Consider the following 23,942-nt stretch of genomic DNA (forward strand, 5'->3'; position numbering starts at 1 on the left):
TCATTTAGAAATTACATCACTTTTGTACATAGTTCCCACATTTTAGGGGACCAAAAGTACTGCGTAACTTGACACTTTTAATGTCAATAAGAATATAATATGTTTCTAACACATCTACATTAATGTGGATGCTTCCATGATTATGGATAGCCCTGAATGAATTGTGAATAATGATGAGTGAGAAAGTTACAGACACACAAATACCATACCCCCAAGACATGCTAACCTCTCACCATTATAATAACATGGGAGGTTAGCATTTTTTGTAAGCTTCTCACTTACTGTACCATTATTCATGATTCATTGAGGATTATCCGTAATCATGGTAGCATCCTCAAAGTGTTTGGAAACATATGATATTCTTATTTACAATAAAAATGACAATACATTATTTACCATTCATTTCTACTGGGCACAAAATAATCAGAAAAACAACCAGAACAAACAGCAAATGCATCCAACAAGTTTGTAGTCACAAGCTTGATGGGGGCCTATGTACAAAAGGTGCTGTAATTCCTAAACGGTTCACCTGATACGGATGAAAATACCCTCAAATTAAAGCTGACAGTCTGAACTTTAACTCCATAGTAATTTTATAATTTAAAATCGAAAGTGCTGGAGTATAGAGTCAAAACTGCAAAAAATTTGTCACTGTCCCAATACTTTTGGAGCTAACTGTGTGTATATATTACCGTATTATTTTAATTTTATTTTTTATTATTGTTTAATTTACATCTCTTTTTGACCTGCACTGTTGGAGCTCGGAGCTTAAGAATTTCACTGTACCCTGCAAATACATCTGCGTGCATGTGAGTAATAAACTAAACTAATCTAATCTTCCACCTAGATCACATGCCATCTTGAAATCCAGACTATACAGCGAAAAGGCTAAATTATCTTTGACCGTGGCAATCTAAGAGCCTGTTCCAAATGGCACTCTATTCCTTATATAGTCCATTACTTTTGACCAGGGCTCTAAAACTAGTGCACTACTGTATATAGGGAATATGGTGCCATTTGGGACACACAATAAACCTCACCCACCTGGTTGTAACTGTGGATTGCCCCTCCCACCTGACCCCCGCGGGGTGGGGCCTCTAGTGTCTGGTTGCTGTGGTAACCGGCTGGGTAAGGGAGTGTTCCATCCTGATTGTTGAGCTTAAGTGCACTCTGGGATAGCAGGCCTTGTCCTGTTTTGGAAGGAGAGTGGAGCTGAAATATTGAGACAATCTCTTACCCTCTGTGTCTGTATCCCCCATACTCTCTTTCCCCTCTGCCTCTCTGCATCCATCACGCTCTCCCTCTCTCTGCCTCTCTTTCAGCATCTCTCTCCCAGTCTGTCTCTCCCAGTCTCTCTGTACGTAACTACCTTTCTATCTACCAACCTCTTTCTCTGCCTCTCTATCTGCCTCTCTCTCTCCCTCCCTCTCTCTCTCCCTCTTTCAGACCCAGAGAGGCAGAGAGGGAAAGCATGTATAATGGATCAGGAGGAATTGGGAGTCACTGAGCACAAGTGGTGCAGAATGAGGCCGACAATAAAGGTAATCAGACTACAGAGTTGTTTGGGCCTCACTACTCTCGTACGGGTAATTTCAATAGCATGCAGAAAAACGAATGCTGACCTCCATTTTTGTGCTTTGCCAGAACTCCTGTAAATAACAGCACAGTTAGCATTCAATTCAAATAGTAACACTAACATCAGCATTTTATTTCCATAGGCCTACATTTTCATTACATTATCCAAGCAATATTATGCAGTATATTGTATTATATACTGTATATTAGCCACAGTGTTGTAAATCAAAAATAGAATTACTGCACACAAAAATAAATACAATTTACTCCACACTACAGTATAATAGCACACAATCTTCAGCAACATAGCTGTGAGTACTGTGCGTGTCATTAAATAAAATGCTGTGAACCTGTTTCTGTGTGACCTGTTTCAGTGCTCTACACCGCTCTCAGGTCAGTGAGGCTTCCTGCATTGACTGCCTTCACACCTTCCTCTGTGTTTACTCTCACATCCCTCACATCCATGTTGTTCTGGCAACACCCAACTCATTTTCACATTAGCGTGGAGTAACTGGCCCGATGACTGCCTTTGTCACACACATGCGCACGCAAACACACACACACACAAGCATCTCATCTCCCCCCCCCCCCCCCCCCCCCCCCACCATCATTTTCAATCAGGAAAAGTGAGCTAGCTCATTATGAAAATTATGACTGTAACTAGCACTGAAAATGCTGTCGTAAGTGACTCTATATTATTTATCTTGTGACATTTATCTATGAGCGGCTATATGAAAATGACCACAGAAATGTTTCTGCAACAACTTCATACTGTTACATATGTGCATTGGAGCATTTAAGTAGTTGAGTATTTCATAAATACATAATCATGTCAATGGTATCGAGTTTTTGGTTGAGGATTTCTGGAATTGAAGTGAATACTACAGGGTCCTTCTTAGAAGAGTCCGTGTGCGTGAGCGTGCGTGTGGTAAAGTAAAGTAGTCCAGCAGTCCAGAGGAATATCCCTGGTAAGGTGGTCGCTCAGGGTGCTTTAAATATGCAGGGAGTGGCTCCTTTAATTCATCTAGTCTATAACACATTTCCATTTTTCATCAAGACGCTATTTTTAGCGTAACTGATAGAGAGGGAATGTAGAGTGCAGTGCACGTGCAAACACAGTCTATGACACACACGCATGTACGCACGCACACGTACGTACGTACACACATGGAAATACAGACACACACACACACAGACAGCATATACTATCTGCATATGTTCTTTCTTTCTAGCCCCAAAAACCTCTCTGCTCTTTTCAGCACATTGAATATGAATGTGATTGCTTTATAGTGGCTGATTTGAAACCATATTCCTCGTACACATGTGTACTCTGCTGTGCTCAAAGGAAGCTGCTGACGCCTCGGCGAGACATCATTTCCATATCAAACCCTTGACATACGCTGAATCTCTCCTGACAGCTAATACTCTCTTAGTAGGTCATAGTAAAAAGATGAAGATCATTGCTTGGATCAAATGAAGTGAGGGCATTTGGGATCAGAAGAAAAGGGAAAACAACTGTTTTGAATGCAGAACGCAAACGTGATAAGAGACTTGAACACCTGCGATATCTAGTTCCTGATTGAAACGTTCAAAGTCATTGACATCACTCAGTGCTAAAAGAGAAAGATCCTATCACCGAGCATTTCTGTATCTGGTTGATTTTGTATAGATCATTCTTGACATTCTTCTTGACATTTAGACTATTGATAAGCATAAAAAGTGTTGCAGTGAACTTATGCTATTTGTGTTGGCTTGAACAATATCTTCCTGCCTGTTTCATTTCGGACGACATGATATTTGTCTATTTCTAGTGAATTCATGAATTCTAAAATACACTATATATACACAAAAGTATGTGGACACCCCTTCAAATTAGTGGATTCGGCTATTTCAGCCACACCCGTTGCTGACATGTATATAAAATCGAGCGCACAGCCATGCAAGATCCATAGACAAATATTGGCAGTAGAATGGCTTTACTGAAGAGCTCAGTGACTTTCAACATGGCACCGTCATAGGATGCCACCTTTCCAACAAGTCAGTTTGTCAAATTTCTGCCCTGCTAGAGCTGTCCCGGTCAACTGTAAGTGCTGTTATTGTGAAGTGGAAACGTCTAGGAGCAACAATGGCTCAGCCGCAAAGTGGTAGGCCACACAAGCTCACAGAACGGGACCGCCGGTTGCAACACTCACTACCGAGTTCCAAACTGTCCATGGAACCAACGTCAGCACAAGAACTGTTCGTGGATCATCATGAAATGGGTCTCCATGGCCGAGCAGCCGCACACAGCCTAAGATCACCATGTGCAATGCCAAGCGTCAGCTGGAGTGGTGTAAAGCTCGCCGCCATTGGACTTTGTAGCAGTGGAAATATGTTCTCTGGAGTGATGAATCACACTTCACCATCTGGCAGTCCGACCGACGAATCTGGGTTTGTCGGATGACAGGAGAACGTTACCTGCCCCAATGCATAGTGCCAACTGTAAAGTTTGGTGGATGAGGAATATTAGTCTGGGGCTGTTTTTCATGGTTCCGGCTAGGCCCCTTAGTTCCAGTGTAGGGAAATCTTAACGATACAGGATACAATTACATTATAGACCATTCTGTGCTTCTAACTTTTGGGGACAGTCCTAATGGCTCAACATCAGTGCCCGACGTCACTAATATTCAGCAATATTCCAACATCTAGTGGAAAGCCTTCCCAGAAGAATGGAGGCTGTTATTACAGCAAAGGGGGGACCAACTACATATTAATGCCCATGATTTTGGAAGGGGATGTTCGACAAGCAGGTGTACACATACTTGGTATGGTAAGGATACAATGTCTTTCAGCTTGGAAATCAACATTTTTATTCACGTTTCAACTTTTGAAAAAGGTGACATTCAATGTATATCTAAAATGGTTTGAGATCTGTCGACGTGCCCTTGAGCAGGGTGTTGACCCTGGTTGCTTCTGTGGGTCGCTCTGGATGGGAGTCTGTTAGATCACTGAACGTAATGTAAATCGGCTTCACTGCAAGTAGATGGTATGCTTTAATATATAAAAAAATGTATCTGTACTGTATAACGTAAGGAGCGTCCTTACTGTCACCTGTGGAGAATTCCTGGGAGTCAAGGATCCCAGATTCCTGGAGTGACCTAATGCAGGAATCCACCAGCTCCAAGCCAGTCGTCAGTTCCTCCTCAATGTCCTTCTGTCCATCTGTGGAGACACAGCAATGAATGGAGAAGCAGGATTATTGTCCCGTTACCTCACAAATAGTCAAATGTTTACAAGCAGCTGAGGTTTACTACAGGCACACTGACGGCAAAGTGGTAGTGACCATGTTAGATAAGCCAAAAGCTATGTAGCTTCACTGTTTACGGAAACGTGTCTCTGCCATGCTGTACCGTCTCCTTGTCTATCTGTCTGTTCGTGCCTACAGAAACGGACATACTTGTCCTCTGTCTTCAGTTTGGCAAACAGTGCCAAGGGATAAAGCCTTACACAAGAGGGTTAAGATCAGCATTAATCTCTCTTCTATAGTGGCAGGCATGGAGGCTGAAGCTACTAGCAGTAGACACTTAGTCCTCTACCGTATAAGGATGATTACTAGCGTTTTAACTCAAGGATAATTATGTTTGTGCAACCTTCCTAAACTCATCCCAAACATTTCTAAACTCACCCATCGGACCCGTGTGGCTCAGTTGGTAGAGCATGGCACTTGCAATGCCAGGGTTGTTGGTTCGATTCCCATGGGGGATCAAAGCGAAGATGTATGCGTCACTACCGTAAGTCACTCTGGATAAGAGCATTTGCTAAATAACTTAAAGGTAATACACATCAGTGGAACTTTCATAGAGTAGATGACTAAGGGGAAACAGAATCCTGAACATGACTTGCAGTCATAAATCTTTTAGCACTGCTTCAATCAAATCCTAAACTACCTGTGTTTGATACTTTAGAAGACAAGGTTGCAGTCTGTGGTTCATACTTTGCTCGAAGCTCATCAATCTAATCTCAACTAGATGTCTATATTTCACACTGGACAGACAGCTCTGTTGCTGTTCTGTCTGACAAATTATGACAGCTGTCCAGACGTAGGAGCAAGGCATGGTCCACTCCACTCCACCCCCAAGATGCACCTATCATTACAATATGTACACAATTCCACGGATGTTTCCGCATGCTCTGTCACATAATATAGAACAAGATGCATTGGTGCAGGATTTAGTACAACGTACCTTGGTTATTCCAGCGAAACTTCTCATCTGCTGAACTGAAAGAGAGAAAGAAACAGATCATGGTCAGAATAGAAAAGCAGCAAACCTTCATTTTCCCCTGCCGTAGCATCCTAATGCCTCCGTCCTGAGCACTACCTGATGACTGGAACATTTTCATCCATTTATTTACCATTACCGACCGACCGACCGACCGACCGACCGACCGACCGACCGACCGACCGACCGACCGACCGACCGACCGACCGACCGACCGACCGACCGACCGACCGACCGACCGATATTTGTTAATATAACTGCACTGTCCAATTTACAGTAGCTATTACTGCAAAAAAGCCAAACTATTGTTTGAGGAGAGCTCCTAACCGCTATAGGTTTGATAAATTCACCTCTGAAGGTGAAATGTGTACTTCCATTCTGAAATCTTGCCCTGATTTCTCATCCAAAAAGTACCAGAGATAACATGAAGTGTCGTTTTGTTAAATAAAATCCTTTTTCATATCCTAAAAAGGTCCATATAGCATGCACAATCGATTTTGTATTTCCACTCGTTCAATTTGCAAAGAAAGGAATCTGTGAAAATCTAACCCTAAACGTTGTTTCAACCGGTCAAATCATGTTAATATGTATTCCTCAGAGATCCTAGAACGTAACCAGACTTCACTATATCATTAGGGGTGTAGTATATCCTATAGGACACCATATTTGGTCAAAGATCAACTCTAACTTTGTCAAATAAGCACCAATTGGGGTCAAACAAAGCTAGTTAGATAGCCAATGAGCCGGGCTTTACGGGAGTATCTGGAATCCACGTATACTGTATGTCGTAAAATGTAGCTACTAACCTAGTACGACAGCATGCCTTATCCTTTTGGAATAGAGTTATGAAGTTATGAGCTACAGGCAGTTAGATTTGGTATGTCATTTTAGGCGACACTTGACAAAACAAAGGGGTCTATCCCTAAGAAGATTTATTAACACATCACAATGAAATGCAACTCACTGCTGTTCATGGAGACCTGATTCTGCCAGGTTACAGCCAGGGGTGCTTAATTCTATACAGGCGATATTTCTAATTCTACATGAGTGGATGACTATTCCAGGTGGTAAAATGGCTCCCCACTGAGAAATCAACTGCTGCCCTCTCATCAGAGCAGAGTTTGGCGCAGAGTGCTGCTTCTGCCAGCCAGCCTTTATCCTTTTCATGGGGCGATATGTTGACGTAGTCGCTAAGCCAGGGCCGTCACATGGACTCAGATAACCACACTGGGATCGATGGGAGATTATCTCTGATCTGGAGCACACAAACAACAATCATAATAACTATGGAGTCACTGGAAATGGGAGCTTGAGTGGAGTATCGGGATCTGCTGTCCCCCATCACATGATTAATGTGAGAGTGTCCCAGTGAAGGTCCGGCTCAACGCTAGCTGCCTCAGAGCTCAGCCGCCACTGTGATCACAAGGCTAAATGGTCATTCACTGGCCCTTTGACCAAGTAGCAGCTGCTAAATCATCCTATTGATTTCTCCTTCACAGTTCCTATTGTGAGGCTGTCTCCGTTTACAGTGGGGTGACGAATTGCCAGAGAAAACAAAACTAATAGGGGCTCAACATCGGCCCGCAAGTGCTCATTCACCACCCGTTCTTTATTGAACAATAAACACATACAGCACCCCCCCAGCACAGGGCAGGGGAGGAAGAGAGGAAAGGGAAGAGGGTCAGTGTGTTGGGCTTGAGTGGCCTCTCACAGAGACACTCTGATGGTCTGAAAGGATTGATGATAATAACCAGTACCTCCTATCTCACTCCTGTGTTTGCCTCAATAGTTTCCCCCTACTTTTTAAACTATAGCATGCCTGTAGGCCTACATCTCAGTCTACAAGTCTTAAGCTCTAAAACTACTAGGATATACAGTGACATGACTCGAGAGAAATAGAAGCAATTAAAAACTAAAAACTAAGTTTCAAAGATGCACTAAGGAGAAATTTCCATGTTGCTAAAATTCTAATAGTTCGCCTAATTTCATTTTATGTGACAAAACAAGCAAGTACAGTGTAGAAAATCATTGTACCATCTAAACCGCTGTGAAATATATTTTCCATAACCAGCAATATTGTATTTTCAGCTGGTGTACAAAACCAAAAGTAAAAGATGCAAAAACAAAACTTAAGAATTAGAAGCATATATAAGAGTATAGCTTCCATCTCCTCACCCCTACCTGGGCTCAAACCAGGGACCCTCTGCACACACTGACAACAGCCACCCTTGAAGCATCATTACCCATCACTCCACAAGAGCCGCAGCCCTTGCAGAGCAAGGGGAACAACTACTTCAAGGTCTCAGAGCGAGTGACGTCACCGATTGAAACGCTATTAGCGCGCACCACCGCTAACTAGCTAGCCATTTCACATCGGTTTTACACATAGAAATAGTGCACATAGAACAGATCTACTGCCTCTTAGACTTGCTTTCAGTGAGAATGATCTATATTACGCCCAAAAAGTTTCATATTGCAGCTTTAAGTGAGAGGTAGCCATTGGACTGAAGCCGAAGAATGAAGGAAATTCACATGAGCACCACAATGCATACGTCACCCATGCTCTACCAAGGTTTTCCATTACACAGCTTCGACCTACAATAGTAGCTATGTTGGTCTATTGTACTTCCAACAATATGTAGGCAGGTTGCTTATGATTCAAACATTCTTAAACAGCCTAATTCATACTCTTCAGAGGTATAATGAAAAGCCAACTGACATTTACTCCTGATGTGCTCACCTGTTTCATCCTCTACAACCACTGTGGTTATTATTTGACCCTGCTGGTCATTTATGAACGTGTGAACATCTTGAAGAACGATCTGGTCTTAATGACCATGTACTCTTATAATTTCCACTCGGCACAGCCAAAAGAGGACTGGCCACTCCTCAGAGCCTGGTTCCTCACTAGGTTTCTTCCCAGATTCCAGCCTTTCAAGGGAGTTTTTCATAGCCACCACGCTTCTACATCTGCATTGCTTGCTCTCTGGAGTTTTAGGCTCGGTTTCTGTATAAGCACTTTGTGACAACTTCTGATGTAAAAAGGTCTTTACAAATTAATGTGATTGATTGCTTGATAATGGACTTTACAGGGTACTGCTATTAAAATAAAATAATAAAGTCAACATCAACAGTGAAGAGGCGTCTCCAGGATGCTGGCCTTCAAGACAGAGCTGCAAAGAAAAAGCCATATGTCAGACTGGCCAATAAAAATATAAGATTAAGATGGGCAAAAGAACAGACACTGGCCTTCCCGACTCCAGGAAGGCATGCATCCCGGAGTCGCCTTCATCACTGCTGACGTTGAGACTGGTGTTTGCGGGTATTATTTAATGAAGCTGCCAGTTGAGGACTGTGAGGCGTCTGTTTCTCAAACTAGATACTCTAATGTACTTGTCCACTTGCTCAGTTGTGCACCGGGCCTCCCACTCCTCTTTATATTCTGGTTAGAGCCAGTTTGCGTTGTTCTGTGAAGGGAGTAGTACACAGCGTTGTGCGAGAGCTTCAGTTTCTTGGTAATTTCTCGCATGGAATAGCCTTCGTTTCTCAAAACAAGAATAGACTGACGAGTTTCAGAAGAAAGTTCTTTGTATCTGGCCATTTTGAGCCTGTAATCAAACCCACAAATGCTGATGCTCCAGATACTCAACTAGTCTAAAGAAGGCCAGTTTTACTGCTTCTTTAATCAGCTGTGCAACATAATTGCAAAAAAGGGGATTCTAATGATCAATTAGCTTTTTAAAATGATAAACCTGGATTAGATAACACAACGTGCCACTGGAACACAGGAGTGATGATTGTTGATAATGGGCCTCTGTACTAGAGGTCGACCGATTAATCAGAATGGCCGATTAATTAGGGCCGATTTCAAGTTTTCATAACAATCGGAAATTGGAGTTTTTGGCCGCCGATTTTTACAATTTTTATATACCTTTATTTAACTAGGCAAGTCAGTTAAGAACACATTCTTATTTTCAATGACGGCCTAGGAACGGTTGGTTAACTGCCTAGTTACCCCAGCTCGGGGGATCCAATCTTATCCAAAGTTAACTAGTCCAACGCTATAACCACCTGCCTCTCGTTGCACTCCACAAGGAGCCTGTTATGCGAATGCAGTAGAAGCCAAGGTAAGTTCCTAACTAGCATTAAACTTATCTTATAAAAAACAATCAATCCATAATAATCACTAGTTATAACTACACATGGTTGATGATATTACTAGTTTATCTAGCGTGTCCTGCGTTGCATATAATCGATGCAACGCTGGGGGATGATTTAACAAAAGCTCATTTGCGAAAATAGCACAATCGTTGGACGACTGTACCTAACCATAAACAGCAATGCCTTTCTTAAAATCAATACACAGAAGTAGATATTTTTAAACCTGCATATTTAGCTAAAAGAAATCCAGGTTTGCAGGCAATATTAACCAGGTGAAATTGTGTCACTTCTCTTGCGTTCATTGCATGCAGAGTCAGGGTATATGCAACAGTTTGGGCAGCCTGGCTCATTGCGAACTAATTTGCCAGAATTTTACATAATTATGACATAACATTGAATGTTGTGCAATGTAACAAGAATATTTAGACTTAGGGATGCCACCCGTTAGATAAAATACCAAACGGTTCCATATTTCACTGAAATATAAGGTAAAAAAACGAGCAGACCCCCAAACAGTCTGCTCGTTCTCTACCACCAATTTTTACATCTTTTATTTACATTTGAATCATCTAGCAGACACTCTTATCCAGAGCAACTTACAGTAGTGAGAGCATACAGCAAAGCAAAGTCTTCATGGCAAACCACAGTAAGACTTCGTAATGCAAGATGGCAGCCAATCAGTCTGTCTGTTTGTATGTCTGATCTTTCAGATTAGAGTTTTAATGACCCTGATCCTGTCTACAGAAGCAAACACTTTTGATGTGAAGGTGGATGCTGTATATAACAACTATTCTTGAGATGTATAGTTATGCTTTTATTGTTGATCTCTGGTAATGTGAGATGAAACTCTGGGCTGGTAGATCCCATGCAATCTCTACCGACTCCCTATGATTTAAAAAACAGAGGAGGTTTTGGCCTTTTGCATGTAAATGTCTGAAGTCTATTTCCCCCCCAAAAATTCCCCCCTCATCAATCTACACACAATACCCCATAATGACAAAGCTGAAAATGTTTTTGGGAAATACTGAAATATCACATTTACATAAGTATTCAAACCCTTTACTCAGTATTTTGTTGAAGTGCCTTTGGCAGCGATTACAGCCTGAGGTCTTCTTGGGTATAACACTACAAACTTGGCACACCTGTATTTAGGGAGTTTCTTCCATTCTTCTCTGCATATCCTCTCAAGGTCTGTCAGCTTGGATGGTGAGTTCACAGCTATTTTCAGGTCTCTCTCTTGCTATATTGTATTTACTTTGCCACCATGGCCTTTTTTGCCTTTACCTCCCTTCTCACCTCATTTGCTCACATTGTATATAGACTTGTTTATACTGTATTATTGACTGTATGTTAGTTTTACTCCATGTGTAACTCTGTGTCGTTGTATCTGTCGAACTGCTTTGCTTTATCTTGGCCAGGTCGCAATTGTAAATGAGAACTTGTTCTCAACTTGCCTACCTGGTTAAATAAAGGTAAAATAAAAATAAAATAAAAAAAAGAGATATTAGATCGGGCTCTGCCAGGGCCACTCAAGGACATTCAAAGACTTGACCCGAAGCCACTCCTGCGCTGTCTTGGCTGTGTGCTTAGGGTTGTTCTCCTGTTGGAAGGTGAACCATCACCCCAGTCTGAGATCCTTAGCACTCTGGAGCAGGTTTTCATCAAGGATCTGTCTGTACTTTTCTTCGTTCATCTTTACCTCGATCTCCCAGGCCCTGCCGCTAAAAAACATCCCTGCAGCATGATGGTCCCACCACCATGCTTCACCGTAAGGATGGTGCCAGGCTTCCTCCAGATGTGGCGCTTGGAATTGAGGCCAAAGAGTTCAATCTTGGTTTAATCAGACCAGAGCATCTGGTTTCTTATGGTCTGAGAGTCCTTTAGGTGCCTTTTGGCAAACTCCAAGCAAGCTGTCATGTGCCTTTTACTGAGGAGTGGCATCCATCTGGTCACTACCATAAAGGCCTGACTGGTGGAGTGCTGCAGAGATGGTTGTCCTTCTGGAAGGTTCTCTCATCTCCACAGAAGAACTCTGGAGCTCTGTCAGAGTGACCATCGGGTTCTTGGTCACCTCCCTGACCAAGGCCCTTCTCCCCGGATTGCTCTGTTTGGCTGTGCGGCCAGCTCTAGGAAGAGTCTTGGTGGTTCCAAACTTCTTCCATTTAATAATGATGGAGGCCACTGTGTTCTTGGGGACCTTCAATACTGCAGAAATGTTGGTACCCTTCCCCAGATCTGTGCCTCGACACAATCCTGTCTCGGATCTCTACCGACAATTCCTTCAAACTCATCGTTTGGTTTTCACACTGACATGCACTGTCAACTGTGGGACCTTATATAGACAGGTGTGTGCCTTTCCAAATCATGCTCAATCAATTGAATTTACCACGGTTGGACTCCAATCAAGTTGTAGAAACATCTCAAGGATGATCAATGGAAACAGGATGCACTGGAGGTCAATTTCGAATCTCATATCAAAGGGTCTAAATACTTATGTAAAAATGAGCAAAAATGTCTAAAACCTGTTTTTGTTTTGTCATTATGGGGTATTGTGTGTAGATTGATGAGGAAAAACATTTATTCAATTTTAAAATAAGTTGTAATGTAACAAAATGTGACTACTTTCTAAATGCACTGTATAAGAACTCCCACATCACTGTAGTCAGCTGCAACAGCTTCCCTCAGCTTCGGGAGACACACTTAACTCTGTTTCTGATTTCCTACACAAGCTAAATAACTATGTATTGGACTCTTTTAAAGAACTGTATTACTCTCTGAATCTCGGGCAAATTAATTAATGTGCCTACAAGACCGATTCCCAGAGCACCTAACAAATCAACGCTATTGGACATTCTTCTAACAAATGCCCCTGACAAAAACACATCGACTGGGATATTCTGTAATGATGTCAGTGTTCACTGTGCAATTGCTTGTGTTATAAATACAAAAATTGGGACTCCCAAGTTGCGCAGCGGTGTAAGGCACTATATCACAGTTCTAGAGGCGTCACTATAGATCCGGGTTCGATCCCGGGCTGTGTCGCAGCCGGCTGCATGAGGCGGCGCACAATTGGCCTAGCATCATCTGGGTTAAAGGAGGGTGTGGTTGGCCGGGATGTCCTTGTCCCATCGTGCTCTAGCGGCTCCTGTGGCGGGCCAGGTGCATGCACTCTGACACGGTTGTCAGTTGGGCGGTGTTTCCCCCCGACACGTTGATGTGGCTGGCTTCCAGGTTAAGCGAGAAGTGTGTCAAGAAGCAGTGTGGCTTGGCAGGGTTGTGTTTCGGAGGACGTATGGCTCTCGACCTTCGACTCTCCCGAGTCTGTACGGGAGTTGCAGCAATAGGATAAGACTGTAACTACCAATTAAATATCACAAAGCAAAACCCCATTATATTTTATTAATACATTTTTGACAGTTTGATGAGCAAGCGTTCTTACATGATTTGTACTCGAATATTGACAGAGTAAGTCTGATTCCCGATGTTGACACTGCCTGGGTCTATTTTGACATGAAATTTGTGTCCATTTGTGATAAGCATGCCCCTATGAAGAAATGTAAAATCAGTGGAAGGGACAATCCCTGGTTTTCAGATAACTTGGCAGAATGAATTAGAAAGAGGGCCTTGGGGCCTCCAGAGTGGAGCAGGTGCCTGTGCTAGCTGTGCCACCTATAGCTTCTGGGTTCTAGTCCAGGCTCTGTCGCAGCCGGCCGTGTCCGGGACACTCATGGGGTGGTACAGAATTGGCCTAGCGTTGTCCGGATTAGGGGAGGGTTTGGCCGGCAGGGATGTTATTGTCCCATCACATACTGTCGACTCTTGTGGCTGGCCGGGCAAAGTGCACGCTGACATGGTCGCCAGGTGTATGGTGTTTCCTCCGACACATTGATGCGGCTGGCTTATGTTTTAAGTGGGCATTGTGTCAGGAAACAGTGTGGCGAGGTTGGGATGTATTTCGGAGGGTGCACGGCTCTCGACCTTCACCTCTCCCGAGTCCGTACGGGAGTTGCAGCGATGAGACAAGACTGTAACTACCAATTGGATACCACGAAATTGTGGAGAAAACAGGGTGAAAAAAAATAAGAAAAAGAAAGAAAGAGGGCCTCGATCAGAGCGCTAAGAAACAAATGTACAGGATTGATCAGGAAGTCCAAATCAGATTTCTATGTTCTGGAAGCTAATCAAATATAATCTAATCAAATCAGTGTCAGGTTCTCATGTATCCTCTGTCCTTCCTGACCATTTAATGATGGATTCTAATGAAGTGAAGGATAAAGTTGATGTAAGTTATGTTACAGTAAACCATGATATAGGCCCTCATGTGAAACATTTTAACTTTGAGCCTGTTTCTTATGCTGAGGTCTGTAAAGCACTAAAGGCAATAGACACTAAAAAGTCTGCAGGTCCAAACAACCTGGATCCCTACCTCTTAAAGATAGCAGCTGGTATTATTACTGAACTTGAGTCTCTTGATCAATTCCATACCCAGCATTTGGAAATCAGCTTATGTCCTCCCACTGCTAAAGGGTGGAGATCCCTCAGATTCTAATAACTATTGTCCTATCTACAAGCTCCCTATCCTGGCCAAAGTCTATTAATGTTTGGCCCTGTCCGGGGGTGTCCTCGGATGGGGCCACAGTGTCTCCTGACCCCTCCTGTCTCAGCCTCCAGTATTTATGCTGCAGTAGTTTATGTGTCGGGGGGCTGGGGTCAGTTTGTTATATCTGGAGTACTTCTCCTGTCCTATTCGGTGTCCTGTGTGAATCTAAGTGTGCGTTCTCTAATTCTCTCCTTCTCTCTTTCTTTCTCTCTCTCGGAGGACCTGAGCCCTAGGACCATGCCCCAGGACTACCTGACATGATGACTCCTTGCTGTCCCCAGTCCACCTGGCCATGCTGCTGTTCCAGTTTCAACTGACCTGAGCCCTAGGACCATGCCCCAGGACTACCTGACATGATGACTCCTTGCTGTCCCCAGTCTACCTGGCCATGCTGCTGCTCCAGTTTCAACTTCCACCTGACTGTGCTGCTGCTCTAGTTTCAACTGTTCTGCCTTATTATTATTCGACCATGCTGGTCATTTATGAACATTGAACATCTTGGCCATGTTCTGTTATAATCTCCACCCGGCACAGCCAGAAGAGGACTGGCCACCCCACATAGCCTGGTTCCTCTCTAGGTTTCTTCCTAGGTATTGGCCTTTCTAGGGAGTTTTTCCTAGCCACCGTGCTTCTACACCTGCATTGCTTGCTGTTTGGGGTTTTAGGCTGGGTTTCTGTACAGCACTTTGAGATATCAGCTGATGTACGAAGGGCTATATAAATAAATTTGATTTGATTTGATTTGATTTATTAATCCCTAGGGAACTTGCAGTTAAAGAACGTCTTAATTGAAAAGAATACAACTAAGTGGGTTTCAGTCTGGCTTTAGATCGGGGCATAGCACCACAACTGCAGCTATGGCCGTGGCAAAATAAATCATAAATGCACTTGATTAAAAAACAACCATGAATTGTTGCTTGCTAGACTCAGTAACATTGGTCTCAGTGAAGGGTCAGTAAATTGGTTTAGGAACTATCTTTCTGACAGAACACAATGTGTATATGCTGACAATCACAAGTCTAGCTTTCTTGAGATTAATAGAGGTGTGCCCCAGGGTTCAAATAATATTTTTCTTCTAAAATGTATATTAATTATTTGGGAAATGGGATGCAACCAGCAAAGTTACATCTATATACAGATGATACAGTTATATTCATGTGCTCCGTCTGTGATTCAGGCTGTTGAAAAGCTCCAGACTGCTTTTCAGTCACTGCACACATCCCTTTAAGGTCTGAAACTGGTCCTGAATGTACAAAAAACGAAATGTATGACCTTTACCAGAGCTCGCACTTAGACAGAGAAGGTTAGCATTGTCACATCTGGTGGCTTATCCATTGAAAATGTGTCATCCTACAAATACCTTTTATATGGTTGGATGACAAGTTGTCCTTTAAAGTTCATATGGATAATCTTGTGAGGAAGCTTAAATTGAAATTAGGCTTTTATTTTCTTAATAAGGCCTGTTTCCCGCTTATGGCTAGAAAGAAGCTTGTTCAGGCCACTTTTCTCTCTGTAATTGATTATGGTGACTTGTTGTGTATGCATGCAGACTCCTCTGTCTTACAGAGACTGGACTCTGTTTATCATGCATCCTTGTGCTTTATTTCAAATGCCAAGTCAGTCACCCACCATTGCACCTATAGTACCAAATGGTGGGTTGGACCTCATTTTATATGCACAGAAAGCTACATTTGTATGTGTTCATCTACAAAGCCCTTTTGGGTAAACTTTCTCTTTACCTCTGTAGTCTTATCTCCTTCACCACCAGCAGTGGACATTTACAGTATTAGGCCAGACTGCCTTCTCATCTTGTGCACCAGTGGCATGGAATAGTCTACAATCCAGGCTTCATCTAGATATGTTAGCGCCACTGAATGAATAAAACATTTTGATGGGAGACTGTTACAGAGGATTGTAAATGCTTTTTCTTAGGCTGGATCATGTTGTTGTATGTTTTAATTCTGTAATGTATTGATTGTTGCTGCTTTCTTGGCCAGGTCTCCTGAAAAAGAGACTATGGAGCTGCAGTCAAAACACTTAAAATACACCCTATCCCCACTTCTGATGACGTATCATGACGCCTGACGAGAATACACTTGCAGGGCGAGGGAGGAAGGAATGATTTTTAAATGGCCCGCCCTTGCCTGGAAAATCGCCATCCTTCATCCCGCTATGATTGTGTTTTCAGCCACCGGTAGCTTGTGGGTGCTTTATATGTGCTACAGTCAATTATGATTGCATGTCTACTTACATTAAATATATCATTAGTAATATAGCAAATTAATTAGCTTAATAACATTAGCACGCCAAGCTGGAACTTCTGAAGAAGGAAAATGTTTTATTTCTACAATTTCCAAAAGCTAACCAAACAAAAACATAATTACTTTTACGAGACATGTTTGTACCGTCATGTGCATTAGTAGCACAATTTCTAATTTATTTACATTCGTTTTTACTTACACTTGTATGTTGACTCCATATTGATGTTGAGGTTTTAATTTTTGGCTGACTTTTCTTAGGGGATGTACAATCGTCCCAAATTGAATTATGGGGAATTTCAGGCTCCGAAGTGAACATAATTATACACTCGCAAACTCGACCAAAAACGAGGGCTGAGTGGCTTACGTTGCAAACGTCCCTTGCTTGGCTAATCCTTTGGACCGCCCTCCAAGATGGTGATGGGGATTCCCCCAAGGGCATAAGGCAAGGGTAAGTGGAAGAGGGTGTGTCTTTTGAGTTTGAACCGCAGCCTGGGTCTCAATGGGCTTTTCCTGGTTAATTAAAAAATATATATATTTTCAGACTTTTTTGTACTGGTGCCCCGTGGGATGCGAACCCACAACACTATTGGTAAGCGCCATGCTCAACCAAGGACTCCCTCACAGGACTCCCTCCCCCCTCACTGAATATACAGTACAGTGCAGTAAGACTGAATTACATTTCAAAGAGATGCATGTGCACAGTACAAACTAGAGGTCGACCGATTATGATTTTTCAACGCCGATACTGATTATTGGAGGACCAAAATAATCAGATAACGATTAATCGGACGATTTTTTAAATGTATTTGTAATAATGACAATTATAACAATACTGAATGAACACTTATTTTAACTTAATATAATACATCAATAAAATCAATTTAGCCTCAAATAAATAATGAAACATGTTCAATTTGGTTTAAATAATGCAAAAACAAAAGTGTTGGAGAAGAAAGTAAAAGTGCAATATGTGCCATGTAAAAAAGCTAACGTTTGAGTTCCTTGCTCAGAACATGAGAACATATGAAAGCTGGTGGTTCCTTTTAACATGAGTCTTCAATATTCCCATGTAAGAAGTTTTAGGTTGTAGTTATAGGAATTATAGGACTATTTCTCTCTATACCATTTGTATTTCATATACCTTTGACTATTGGATGTTCTTATAGGCACTATAGTATTGCCAGTGTAACAGTATATAGCATCCGTCCCTCTCCTTGCCCCTACCTGGGCTCGAACCAGGAACACATCCACAACAGCCACCCTCGAAGCATTGTCACCCATCGCTCCACAAAAGCCACGGCCCTTGCAGAGCAAGGGGAACAACTACTCCAAGTCTCAGAGCGAGTGACGTCACCGATTGAAACGGTATTAGCGTGCACCCCGCTAACTAGCTAGCCATTTCACATCGGTTACACCAGCCTAATCTTGGGAGTTGATAGGCTTGAAGTCATAAACAGCTCAATGTTTGAAGCATTGAGAAGAGCTGCTGGTAAAACGCACGAAGGTGCTGTTTGAATGAATGCATACGAACCTGCTGCTGCCTACCATCGCTCAATCAGACTGCTCAATCAAATATCAAATCATAGACTTAATTATAACATAATAACACACAGAAATACGAGCCTTTAGTCATTAATATGGTCGAATCCGGAAACTATCATTTCAAAAACAAATATGCTAAATATGCAGGTTTAAAAATGTATATTGATTTTTAAGAAAGGCATTGATGTTTATTGTTAGGTACACGTTGGAGCAACGACAGTCTTTTTTCGCGAATGCGCACCGCATCGATTATATGTAACGCAGGACGCTAGATAAACTAGTAATATCATCAACCATGTGTAGTTAACTACTGATTATGTTAAGATTGATTGTTTTATTATAAGATAAGTTTAATGCTAGCTAGCAACTTACCTTGGCTTCTTACTGCATTCACGTAACAGGCAGGCTCCTCGTGGAGTGCAATGTAAGGCAGGTGGTTAGAGCGTTGGACTAGTTAACCGTAAGGTTGCAAGATTGAATCTCCGAGCTGACAAGGTACAAATCTGTCGTTCTGAACAAGGGGGCAGTGTTCTTAACTGACTTGCCTAGTTAAATAAAGGTGTAAAAAAATAAATCATCATTTTTTTACAAATCGGCAAAATCCGTGTCCAAAAATACCGATTTGCGATTGTTATGAAAACTTGAAATCGGCCCTAATTAATCGGCCATTCGACCTCTAGTACAAACCCTGCTCCCACAACATGTATGTGGGGGAATGCATCGCATTTGATTTGATTTATTAGGCTCACCATTAGCCAACGTCAATGGCGACTGCTGGTCTTACTGGGATCCGACACATAACAAAAAATACATTACAGACTAAATCATTTTCAATTTACATACAGTACCAGTCAAAAGTTTGGGCACCTACTCATTCAAGGGTATTTCTTTAATTTGATTATTTTCTACATTGTACGATAATACTGAGGACATCAAGACTTTGAAATAACACATATGGAATCATGTAGTAACCCCCAAAAAGTATTTTAGATTCTTCAAATAGCCACCCTTTGCCTTGATGACAGCTTTGCACACTCTTGGCATTCTCTCAACCAGCATCACCTGGAATGCTTTTACAACGGTCTTGAAGGAGTTCCCACATATGCTGAACACTTGTTGGCTGCTTTTCCTTCACTCTGCGGTCCAACTCATCTCAAACCATCTCAAATTGGTTGCGGTCAGGTGATTGTTGAGGCCAGATCATCTGATGCAGCACTCCATCACTCTTCTTCTTGGTCAAATAGCCCTTTCACAGTCTGGAGGTGTGTTCGGTCATCCTGTTTAAAAACAAATGATAGTGGGACTAAGTTCAAAGCAGATGAGATGGTTTATCGCTGCAGATTGCTGTGGTAACCATGCTGCTTAAGTGTGCCTTGATTTCTAAATAAATCACAAACAGTGTCACCAGCAAAGCACCCCCACACCACCACCTCCATGCTTCACAGTGGGAACCACACATTACGGAGAATATCTGTTCATCTACTCTGCGTCTCACAAAGACATGTCGGTAGGAACCAAAAATCTCAGATTTGGACTCATCAGACCAAAGGACAGATTTCCACCATTCTAATGTCCATTGCTCATGTTTCTTGGCCAAAGGAAGTCTCTTCTTCTTATTGGTGTCCTTTAGTAGTGGTTTGTTTGCAGCAATTCGACCATGAAGGCCTGATTCATCAAAAGTTGATGTTGAGATGGGTCTGTTACTTGAACCCTGTGAAGCATTTATTTGGGCTGCAAGGTAACTCTGGGTCTTCCTTTCCAGTGGCGGTCTACATGAGAGCCAGTTACATCATAGTGGTTCATGGTTTTGTGACTGTACTTGAAGAAACATTCAAAGTTCTTGAAAGTTTCCGGATTGACTTACCTTCACGTCTTAAATTAATGATGGACTGTCATTTCTTTTTGCTTTTTTTGAGCTGTACTTTCCATAATATGAACTTGATCTTTTACCAAATAGGGCTATAGGGCTATCTACCACCCCTACCTTGTCACAACACAACTGATTGGCTCAAATGCATTAATAAGAAGGAAAGAAATTCCACAAATGAACTTTTAAGAAGGCACACCTGTTAATTGAAATGCATTCCAGGTGACTACCTCATGCAGCTGGTTTAGAGAATGCCAGAGTGTGCAAAGCTGTCATCAAGGCAAAGGGTGGCTATTTGAAGAATCTAAAATCTAAAATATATTTAGATTTTAAAAAATTTGGTTACTACATGATTCCATATGTGTTATTTCATAGTTTTGATGTCTTCACTATTATTATATAATGTAGAAAATAGTCAAAAGAAAAAAGAAAACCTTGAATGAGTAGGTCTGTCCCAACTTTTGACTGGTACTCAACATGCACATCGTTCATGGAACGAGGGATCATCGGAATCTTTCCAATTTCTTTCTGTGCAAATACAATACAGATGAGAGCATCAATATTGCAGTGTGCCTTTTCGCGTCTGGCATTTGGACACAGAGCCGAGGAGAGTAGGGCCACACACTGATGGGGGTCACAGTGGCAGGCCCACACAGAGGACAGAGAGAGAGGGACGCACCAACTTGGAGTAGTGGAGCTAGACACTGACTGGAGATGTCAAATCTAGTACAAACTAGTCCCACACTATATATCCTATAAATATGGAGTAGCTAGTTACTCACTGACTGGAGTGACCAAATGTAGTTCAAAGTAGTCCCCCAATCTTTCCTATAAAAATCTTTCCTATAAAATATAGCACTTCTCATATAGCCTACCTTTTTATAGGATAGAGAGGGGGACTACTTTCACCAACACCTTGTGGTGGAAGTGGGCATAGAGTTCAAAATGATGTGATTAGATAGAAATAGCAGAGTAGCTAAATACATAATATTGTGTTGAACTAAATTGTTAGGATATCTATTTTTGCAGGTGTGGTTGCCCCTCTCATTTGATCAGAGAGCATGTTGCCACCAGTGAGAGGATTGTTAAGATGCTTGAGAGAGGGGTATGGTTTTACCGAATCACTTAGTTCCCCCCACTCAAAGTAACATCCACTCAATGGGCACTGCACTACACTGGTGTGGTCAGTGTCATGATGTGAGAGGGATTCCATGTCATAAATGAGTACATCCCAAAGGCACTCATCCGCTAAAATAACTGAGACACCCCCAGCATCCATTACAGGAGTGGGCGAGCGAGAGATCATGCTCATCATACCTCCCATTGTGCCCTCCTATCAGGACTGGGCACAATGCCGTCTGTATTGCTAGTGTGCATTAGTGCATTGAGATAATAGGTGGAAAAACACGAGTGAGAAGCTTGGTCTGTGAGAAGAGGTAAATAGCCCTGATGGAAATGTATTCTCCCTAATTTAAATCCCAGGAGAAACAGATCAACTGTAGAGTGGGGAAATCTGCTGAGTCAAGGGAGGGAAGCTTCATTACAGTGAAGGTTTGCCAGGTAGCTCCTGTAAGGGAGGGGGGAAAGTAGCCAGGCACATCCCTGGATCGCCATAATGACTCTTAATTATTTGTTAACTGCACAGATAAAACACCCTGGCTGTGTCCCAAATAGCACCCTATTCCCTATGTAGTGCACTACCTTTCACAGGGTAGTTCAGTATAGATATGAGATCTCTGATTAGGTGCTCAATCCTTTATTTCAACAGCCAAAACTAACAAAACTTCATGTCACACAGGCTTTGGATATTAGTAATAATAGGTTCTACGAAGGTCATAGGCCAGGCTTTGGATAATGTTCATGTTGATTGTAGTATCCTAGATGCTACAGTAGCCTCGTTCATGTCTCAGAAACACACATGGTCTGACTTAGGCATTATGATTCATCGGAATAGGATACAGCATAATGGTGTGGGAAACCTAAGCCTACCTCTTTTGGAAGTTTGACCATTTTCTTTCTTCTACACTTTCACTGAAATTGGATTTCAGCTATTTGTCTCCCCTCATTAGCTTCAGTAAATCACATTTTCCTTTGTTAGGGAGCTGTCTGTGTTCCTGCTGTTTGATTCACTGTCAGGTTGAAAGGGTTTCTATTATCCTAATGTTAGTACGGAAGACACCTAACTGTCAGTGCGCCCAGGTCCCCCTGGCCAATTAGTTTTGAAACATGACGACTTGGCCTGCATGTCTATGTCACATACTCCAGGCACCGCCATTTATAACTCTCATTGAAGAGGAGGTTGATGATTAGAGGCCCTGTATGACGAACGATAGGAGGTCTGACCAAATTGTATCCTGTGAACCTTTAAATTGGGGAAAATTAATTCATATCCTGCCAATTTGGACCTTCTTTGTTGATAATGGTCCAAGAAGAACTGAGCCTGAATCAGAAGAGAAAACCCATGTTGGTTTTCACCATGAGATTCAAATCCTACTGAGCCATGACCCCTCCACTTGGCTGAGTCTGGTGTGACAGACAGACCCCTGGTTCCCGGGCAGAGAGGGAAAGTCTCTCTAGCTGGCCCTGGCAGACACATGGAAGGAGGCTAAGCTGTCAGATGGTTTTGGGCCATAACTCTTTGCTCCATTAAGAGATCTAGGACATATTCGTTATCAGTAGTGATGAGCAACGGCCAACCTGTATTATTGAGTGGCAGACATCCAGGGATATATTTAGGATGGCTCAGTGAGAGAATCAGATCCAAGATGGTAGTGTCTCGACCAACTGATTTAGATAGAGTTGAAGTCTTAGCCAAATACATTTAAACTCAGTTTTTCACAATTCCTGACATTTAATCCTATAAAAAAATCCCTGTCTTAGGTCAGTTAGTATAACCACTATATTTTAAGAATGTGAAATGTCAGAATAATAGTAGAGGGAATGATTTATTTCAGCTTTTATTTCTTTCATCACATTCCCAGTGGGTCAGAAGTTTACATACACTCAATTGGTATTTGGTAGCATTGCCTTTAAATTGTTTAAATTGGGTCAAACTTTTCGGGAGGCCTTCCACAAGCTTCCCAGAATAAGTTGGGTGAATTTTGGCCCATTCCTCCTGACAGAACTGGTGTAACTTAGTCAGGTTTGTAGGTCACCTTGCTCGCACACGCTTTTCAGTCCTGCCCACAAATTTTCTATAGGATTGAGGTCAGGGCTTTGTGATGGCCACGCCAATACCATGACTTTGTTGGTCCTTAAGCCATTTTGCCACAACTTTGGAAGTATGCTTGGGGTCATTGTCCATAGGGGGCGCTCTTTTAATTTTTGGATAAAAAAAACGTTCCCGTTTTAAACAAGATATTTTGTCATGAAAAGATGCTCGCCTATGCATATAATTGACAGCTTTGGAAAGAAAACACTCTGACGTTTCCAAAACTGCAAATATATTATCTGTGAGTGCCACAGAACTGATGCTACAGGCGAAACCAAGATGAAATTTCAAACAGGAAATGCCCCAGATTTTGAAGGCGCTGTGTTCCAATGTCTCCTTATATGGCTGTGAATGCGCAAGGAATGAGCCTACACTTTCTGTCGTTTCTCCAAGGTGTCTGCAGCATTGTGACGTATTTGTAGGCATATCATTGGAAGATTGACCATAAGAGACTACATTTACCAGG

General features: G+C 42.2%; 1 protein-coding gene across 6 annotated transcripts in view; it reads right to left on the reverse strand.

Moving 5' to 3' along the window:
- The window catches only part of LOC109875256 (catenin delta-2), a 132,822-nt gene that overhangs the window by 63,574 nt on the left and 45,306 nt on the right, over nucleotides 1–23,942 (reverse strand). For 5 of the 6 annotated variants that reach the window (XM_031810575.1, XM_031810574.1, XM_020467529.2 and 2 more), the window contains 3 exons: nucleotides 5,799–5,833; nucleotides 4,660–4,776; nucleotides 1,045–1,190 (listed from right to left, as the gene is read on the reverse strand). In XM_031810575.1, the coding sequence (XP_031666435.1) occupies nucleotides 1,045–1,190; nucleotides 4,660–4,776; nucleotides 5,799–5,833 (298 nt within the window). The remainder of the gene's footprint in view (nucleotides 1–1,044; nucleotides 1,191–4,659; nucleotides 4,777–5,798; nucleotides 5,834–23,942) is intronic. The other variant, XM_020467528.2, reaches the window with a different exon arrangement.

The sequence above is a fragment of the Oncorhynchus kisutch genome, linkage group LG30 (assembly GCF_002021735.2).
Source record: "Oncorhynchus kisutch isolate 150728-3 linkage group LG30, Okis_V2, whole genome shotgun sequence".
In the NCBI taxonomy this organism is placed as follows: Eukaryota; Metazoa; Chordata; class Actinopteri; order Salmoniformes; family Salmonidae; genus Oncorhynchus; species Oncorhynchus kisutch.